Genomic DNA, 8254 nt, shown 5'->3' on the forward strand with positions numbered 1-8254 from the left:
GTAAGCCGAATAGATCCAGATGGCATCTTCCCGAGCCTAGGAACACATGCAGTAGATCCAGCAACATTGTCTTTGATGATTTTGCTGCGTTTGTGATTCACAGTCGTTTGTGAGTACTCATCTATTATGTTTTTATTAATGAATGGTATAATAAGAGAATGCGCTAGGCTGGTGCATCCTCTTGTTTTTTTTGCATTTGTACTATGATATCAGAGCTTCCCCAGTCCTAAGAGGGCAGCAAAGTGTGGCGATCTCCTTTCAGAATTGAAGTGAGTGAGAATCATCGGGGTCTGGGCACCACAGTTGTGCGCAGGAGGTGGTTATTGTTGTTTACTTAAAAGGTTATGTAGGGAGGGGAGGGGTGGAGGAGCTGGGCCAACACAGTCAGTAATTAGATACTCCAAAAAGAAAAGCAGATTATGACGTGCAAGGAAGGAGGGGGCTGTTCTAGGGAACGGACTCTCCTGGGAGTAGTAAAACTTTACGACCACTACCATTTTAAGTCCACAGGCACAAATAAAAATAATCTGTACAATGGAAAAACACTGCAAAAGAATTTAATATAAATTATTTTTCTGTGCTTTTATCTGCAAGTTTTTATGTTGGTGACAGGGTCTCTTTCAGCTTGTGTTACATAAGCACTATACTTGTCCCGATGTAGTTTTCTTTAGGGAACAAAGTATAGGTCCAGGATTGGCAAAAATAGAGGCTTCTCTGTAACCATCAGAGGCCCACATATCTGGGTATCTCCCTTTGTGCGGGGAGCGCGCTGCACGGCGCGCTCGCCAGCACAGAGACTGGTGTCTCACGAGAGCCCCAGGCCCCGTAACAAGGGCTGGACCTGATCGCTGTGATGGCCTCTGATTGGCTATCAAAGTGATCAGTTACTGTGAAGCCTGCCCCTGTTTTTTTTGTTTTTTTTTTTAAAAAAAATAAAATTATTAATAATAATAATAATAATAATAATAAAAAAAATTAAATAAATAAAAAAAATACCTAGATCAAGGGTTGATCTAGGTCAGCGCCAGGGCTAGTGTTTGGGTCAAGGTCAGGATCAGTATTTATTTATTTTCTTTGGGACAGGATTTTTTTTTTTTTTTTTTAGGATCAGTGTCTTAGCTAAGATAAAAAAAAAAAAAAAACGGAGCACTATTGTTTTTGGGCTGTAATACAGGTACAAACAACTAACATACACATATGTGGTATGTCTGCGCTCATTAGGTGCAGGAGAATTTAATTTGCGTTGCTCTTTGATGGAAGGTTATAGTAGTAGCAAGTAATATACAGCTACATTTTTTAAAAAATATATTTTTTTACTATTTTGGACCAGTTTTCAGAGGCCCGCATAGGTCCAGGATTGGCAAAAATTGAGGCTTCTCTGTATCCATCAGAGGCCCGCATATTTGCGTATCTCCCGTGCTGCTGCATGGCGCGCTCCCAGCACAGAGACTGGGGTCTCACGAGAGCCCCAGGCCCGGACCAAGGATTGGACCTGATCGCTGTGATGGCCTCTGATTGGCTATCAAAGTGATCAGTTACTGTGAAGCCCGCCCCTGTTTTTTTTTTCTTTTCTTTTTTTCTCTCTCTTCTTGCAGAAAAAAAAAAGTGTGAAAAAATAAAAAAATAAAATTAGTAATAAAAAATAAATAAATAAAAAAATACCTAGATCAAGTTTTGATCTAGGTCAGTGTCAGGGCTAGTGTTTGGGTCAAGGTCAGGATCAGTATTTATTATTTATTTATTTTTTTGGGACAGGATTTTTTTAGTTTTTTTTCTCTCTTCTTGCAGAAAAAAAAGTGTGAAAAAATAAAAAAATAAAATTAGTAATAAAAAATAAATAAATAAATAAATACCTAGATCAAGGTTTGATCTAGGTCAGTGTCAGGGCTAGTGTTTGGGTCAAGGTCAGGATCAGTATTTATTATTTATTTATTTTTTTGGGACAGGATTTTTTTAGTTTTTTTTCTCTCTTCTTGCAGAAAAAAAAGTGTGAAAAAATAAAAAAATAAAATTAGTAATAAAAAATAAATAAATACCTAGATCAAGGTTTGATCTAGGTCAGTGTCAGGGCTAGTGTTTGGGTCAAGGTCAGGATCAGTATTTATTTATTTATTTTTTTGGGACAGGATTTTTTTTAGTTTTTTATAGTATCAGAGTGTTTTATCTCAGATAAAAAAAAAAAAAAAAAATAAAATGGAGCACTATTGTTTTTGGGCTGTACTAAAGGAACAAACAACTAACATACACATATGTGGTATTTCTGTGCTCATTAGGTGCAGGAGAATTTAATTTGCATTGCTCTTTGATGAAAGTAGTAGCAAGTAATATACAGGTACATTTTAAATATATATATATATATATATATATATATATATATATATATATATATATATATATATATTTTTATTTTTTTTTATTATTTTGGGCCAGTTTTCCTTTGATAATAATAAAAAAAAAAAAAAATCAGGAGATATTCATTACCATTTACTACCAAAAAAAGCCCAATTTGTCCTAAAAAAAACAAGGTACAATCGACATGGATGCACAAAGTATATGTACGGTTTTACTAACCCATGTCAAAGTTTCAAAATTGTGCCTAGGCATTTAGATTTGTTTTATTCTTAGGCGCCAAAGGGGTAACAAAAGCAACATAAAGCAGAACTGAAAGCTCATGTAGAAGAAACTGCGAGCAGGCAGAGTGTTATCGCAGAAGAAACATGCAACGTCTGGTCTGCGATACAATACACCTACCTGCCTGCTAGCCGTTTTTAGCGACGTGTAAACTACCTGCGCATGCACAGCTCAGATTACATCACCAGCACGGGTCCCTGTGTGCTGGGGTGACCGACTTCTGTGCATGTGCTGGAATATTGTCACCCTGCACAAGCCAATGGAGATGCCTGAAGACTGGCACTGGGGAGGGACCCAGACCATTACAGAAGAGGTAGGTTTAGTTCCGCTTTAATTTTTACTTCCCCACTCCACTTTTGCTGAGAAAAAAAAAAAAAAAAAAAACATTCCCCCTCTGGGTGATCTAGGCACATTGCAAGAATTTTGACAAACTGTAGCAGATTCCTTTATATATTCTGAAAAAATAGCGGTTTCTCCGTTTCCATGTTCAGAGTTAATGTGATTGGGAGTGTTTTTATCATTCTCAATCAGCTGCTGCAGGGTTCTAATGAGAAAAGTGTCAGGGTATGCATCCCTTTGGATGCAATTTCCCTTTCGGAGTATCTCACCAACAATGACATTTGTGTTGCAGAGGATGCCCAAAATCTGACTTGTATCTTAGTGAAGACTTCTAAGAAGACCAGTGAGCCAATCACACAAGCAGGAAATGACATTCCTGGGGGGCATTCTCTATACCAACTGTGCACAGAATGCCTCCAGGTGGCCATATTGCATTTTACAGATTACAGCGCTTCAGATTGAAAAGGAAAAGTCATTTCTAATAACATTCAATTACAATATGACTTGTGACGCAACTGTATATGCTAGATTATTTTTTATGTTTTTTATTTGCCAATTCCCCCCACAAAAGTGTAGAGGAAGGGTTATGAAGGCAAGGAGGAGGAGTTTTTGAGGTGAAGAGAAAGGGTTATGAAGAAAAGGAGGTGGGTTTTGGAGTTGAATAGGAGGGGTTATGAAGGCAGGGGGGAAGGAGATAAGGAGGAATGGGTTATGGAGGTGAGAAAGGGGAAGTAGATGAGGAGGTGGGGCAATGGAGAGGGGAGGAGACTAGGAGGAGTTATTGCTGTTTTTTTTTTTTTTTAGGGGGAGGAGGGGTTATGAGGGCGAGGAAGAAGGAAAAGAAGGAAAATAAGGAGGAATGTGTTATAGAGGTGAGAAAGGGGAAGTAGAGGAGGAGGTGGAGGTGGGGTAATGGAGAGGAGAGGAGCAGTTGTAGAAGGGGTTTTTAGGCGGGAGGAATGATGAGGGAGAGATGAGAAAAAGGATTTATGGAAATGAGAAGGGGGAAGTGAGGAGGGGTTATGGCAATGAAAAGAGGAGGGGTTATGGCAATGATAAGACGAAGGGTAGGACAATGATAAGAGGAGGGGTATGACAAGGATAAGAGGAGGGGTATGACAAGGATAAGAGGAGGGGTTATGGCAATGATAAGATGATAAGAGGAGGGGTATGACAAGGATAAGAGGAGGGGTTATGGCAATGATAAGATGATAAGAGGAGGGGTTATGGCAATGATAAGATGATAAGAGGAGGGGTATGACAAGGATAAGAGGAGGGGTATGACAAGGATAAGAGGAGGGGTATGGCAATGATAAGAGGAGAGGCATGGCAATGATAAGACGAAGAGTATGACATGATAAGAGGAGGGGTATGACAAGGATAAGAGGAGGGGTATGACAAGGATAAGAGGAGGGGTTATGGCAATGATAAGATGATAAGAGGAGGGGTATGACAAGGATAAGAGGAGGGGTATGACAAGGATAAGAGGAGGGGTATGGCAATGATAAGAGGAGAGGCATGGCAATGATAAGACGAAGAGTATGACATGATAAGAGGAGGGGTATGACAAGGATAAGAGGAGGGGTATGACAAGGATAAGAGGAGGGGTTATGGCAATGATAAGATGATAAGAGGAGGGGTATGGCAATGATAAGATGATAAGAGGAGGGGTATGACAAGGATAAGAGGAGGGGTATGACAAGGATAAGAGGAGGGGTATGACAAGGATAAGAGGAGGGGTATGACAAGGATAAGAGGAGGGGTATGACAAGGATAAGAGGAGGGGTATGACAAGGATAAGAGGAGGGGTATGACAAGGATAAGAGGAGGGGTATGACAAGGATAAGAGGAGGGGTATGACAAGGATAAGAGGAGGGGTATGGCAATGATAAGAGGAGAGGCATGGCAATGATAAGACGAAGAGTATGACATGATAAGAGGAGGGGTATGACAAGGATAAGAGGAGGGGTATGACAAGGATAAGAGGAGGGGTTATGGCAATGATAAGATGATAAGAGGAGGGGTATGGCAATGATAAGATGATAAGAGGAGGGGTATGACAAGGATAAGAGGAGGGGTATGACAAGGATAAGAGGAGGGGTTATGGCAATGATAAGAGGAGGGGTTATGGCAATGATAAGAGGAGGGGTTATGGCAATGATAAGAGGAGGGGTTATGGCAATGATAAGAGGAGTGGTTATGGCAATGATAAGAGGAGGGGTTATGACAATGAAAAGAGGAGGGGCATGACAATGATAAGAGGAGGGGCATGGCAATGAAAAGAGGAGAGGCATGGCAATGATAAGAGGAGGGGTATGGCAATGATAAGAGGAGGGGTATGACAAGGATAAGAGGAGGGGTATGACAAGGATAAGAGGAGGGGTTATGGCAATGAAAAGAGGAGGGGTTATGGCAATGAAAAGAGGAGGGGTTATGGCAATGAAAAGAGGAGAGGTTATGGCAATGAAAAGAGGAGGGGTTATGGCAATGAACAGAGGAGGGGTTATGGCAATGAAAAGAGGAGGGGTTATGGCAATGAAAAGAGGAGGGGTTATGGCAATGAAAAGAGGAGGGGTTATGGCAATGAAAAGAGGAGGGATATGGCAATGATAAGAGGAGAGGTTATGGCAATAATAAGAGGAGGGGGTTAGGGAAATGATAAGAGGAGGGGTTATGGAAATGATAAGAGGAGGGGTTATGGAAATAAGAGAAGGAGTTATGGCAATGAGGAGGGGGAGGAGAGGTCGGTGTTCTCTGTAATCCATCACAAATGATGTAGGCAGGGCTGACACCACATACTTAGGAATTTAAAGCGGTGTTGTCACGTCAAAGAGGAAGGTAGGAGCACACTGAATTTCTGGCCCATCAAAAGTTATTTTTCTGTACCTGCAGCATGGTTAAAGGGATGAAAAAAATGGGGAAATGTGCATGTAGTGCAGAAATGGACAAAATATGCTTTTTTTAATTTTTTTATTTCACACTTTAAATATGCAATTACCTCCTCCAGGCTGAACAGGACTCCTCCGATGGGAGCACCAAAGGCCACGGACACTCCAGCAGCAGCTGCAGCAGACAGCACCTGATTATTAAGAAAAAAAGTGTCACCATTGTCACAATGTACAGCAATGTACTAACTGCGTATTGCAGTTGAAGAGCACGAGACACAGAATGATATACTTCTAAGGCTATGTATAGCTCTATCAAAGGACCTTTGTACCCCCCATGATCCCCCGCTTCTCCATTTTTCAGACATTTGTATTTCAACCTACAAGTACAGTAGCTGTTCAGACAAAACACTAATAAAGCGGACCGGTCATTTTTCATGTTTTATTTTGTTACTCTTAGTTTTACCCCTTTTCTTTAGTAAGAAGTGGGGAGTAAAACAGTCTTATGTATAATTTTTGGATATATCTCTCTTTTTTCTATCCCTGAATTAGCTGTATTTTACTGTAAAACATTACTTTGACTCTAAACCCCCCCCCCCCCCCCCCGTTCACACCGGTGCAACTTGACATGTCCAAGTCGCACCCTATTGCCAGCAATGGAAAAGGTCAAAATCGGTGCGACGGCCATTTTGGAAAATTAGCTCCTGCACAGTTTGGCGATTTCAGGGACGACTTGCATAGACATGTGCGTCTATAGGATCCGGTGCGAAGGCCAGTTTCGCGGTGCCGCGCCCATTTGGAAAATTAGCTCCTGCACGATGTTTGGCGATTTCAGGGGTGACTTGCATAGACATGTGCGTCTATAGGATCCGGTGCGACGGCCAGTTTTGCGGTGTCGCGCCTATTTTGTAAAATTAGCTCCTGCACAATGTTTGGTGATTTCAGGTGCGACTTGCATGGACATGCATTAAGTCGCACTGATATGTGGCTTTGAAATTATGCGATTTCAAGTGAAGTTGCACGATTTTAAAGCCGCATTTAGTGTGAACAGGGGCTTAGTGTTGCTCATGGGCGAAATTCTGTGGAAATATATGCCACGGTCTTTACTGTTTGTTTGGGGTTTCCTCTTCTTATGTTTTCTTGTAAAACTACAAAACCCTAAGGCCCCTTTCACACCAGCGGACCAATTGGGTCCACCTGTCTGTTTTTTTAGGCGGACCCGATCGGACCACCTATTGATCTCTATGGGGCGGCGGATGTCAACAGACATGGGACCGCTGTCATACTAGAAAAAATTAATTTATAATCCTGCGCTTGAGGGGTCACTGTGTGGCTTGATCTTTTAGAAACGTGACTCCGCTGGTTTAGCCGCCATTTCCGCTGTGCTGCCACTCCCTAAAGGTCAGGGGAACCCAGATAAACCTCTAAAAGGAAAAAAACACAGAGGGAGCACCAGCCTAGCGCATTACCTTTTGCAACAATTTATTTTTAAAAAAGTACATACAGCATTGTCTCAGTGTCGGTTCACACTAGGGCGACACAACTTCGGGCGAGTTATGCCGTCGCCCGTGCACCGCGACTTCGGCGCGGCTTGCAACGACTTCAAATAATGGAAGTCAATGCAAGTCGCTCCGATGTCGCCCCGAAGTAGTGCAGGAACCTTTTTCTAAGTCGGAGCGACTTGTGTCGTTCCTATTAGAACAGTTCCCAATTGCACAGCACGGTCTGCTACTTGTCAGGCGAAAAAATCCCAACATTTTATGTTGTCCCCAGAAAAGGAGTTGGAGGGGAAATATTCCGATGGTGACACTAGTTCTGGTGATCTGGGGGGGGATCCCAAAGAATTCCTTTAATTTGCAGGGAATTCCTCTAACTTCCTGTTTGCTATGGGACAGGAAGTGAAGGGATATCTCCCCAATGGGATACAGATGGTTAAAAAAAAAAAAAAATCTTGACGGGGTTATAACCCTCCCTAAGGCTCCATTCACACCTGAGGTTTTTTTTCAGGTGTTGTTTTGGGCTTTTTTTCAGGTGTTTTTTGAAGATATTTAGAGGCAGGCATTGACATCTAACAAAAACACTTGTAACCTGCCAAAAAGAAGCTCATGTACTTTTTTGAGCTTCAGGCGAGAAAACGCTCATATGTGGCCATTGAGATGAATAGGATTTTGATTGTTGAACGTTTTGAAACTATAGACATGTGCGTTTTAACAGCTGAAAAATGCTTAGGTGTGAACAGGGCCTTACTCTATCCAAAATGAAAAAATAAAAATTTGCCTATAGTTCTACTTTAATGAAGGACATAGGGAAAGCATGAAAAATTCTAAAGTTGCATGTTTACCTCTCTTCTCTTGGCTTCATTTTTGCGTACTTGGTGAAAAGGTGGCACAGGATGTTCC

General features: G+C 41.5%; 1 protein-coding gene across 1 annotated transcript in view; it reads right to left on the bottom strand.

The window, feature by feature from the left end:
* The window catches only part of CLCN5 (chloride voltage-gated channel 5), an 86536-nt gene that overhangs the window by 17958 nt on the left and 60324 nt on the right, over positions 1–8254 (bottom strand). Inside the window, 3 exon segments of the mRNA XM_082264244.1 lie at positions 5969–6049; positions 8197–8222; positions 8225–8252. Of these exon segments, the coding sequence (XP_082120370.1) occupies positions 5969–6049; positions 8197–8222; positions 8225–8252 (135 nt within the window).

The sequence above is a fragment of the Pelophylax lessonae genome (genome assembly GCF_965119305.1).
Source record: "Pelophylax lessonae genome assembly, chromosome: 7".
Lineage (NCBI taxonomy): Eukaryota > Metazoa > Chordata > Amphibia > Anura > Ranidae > Pelophylax > Pelophylax lessonae.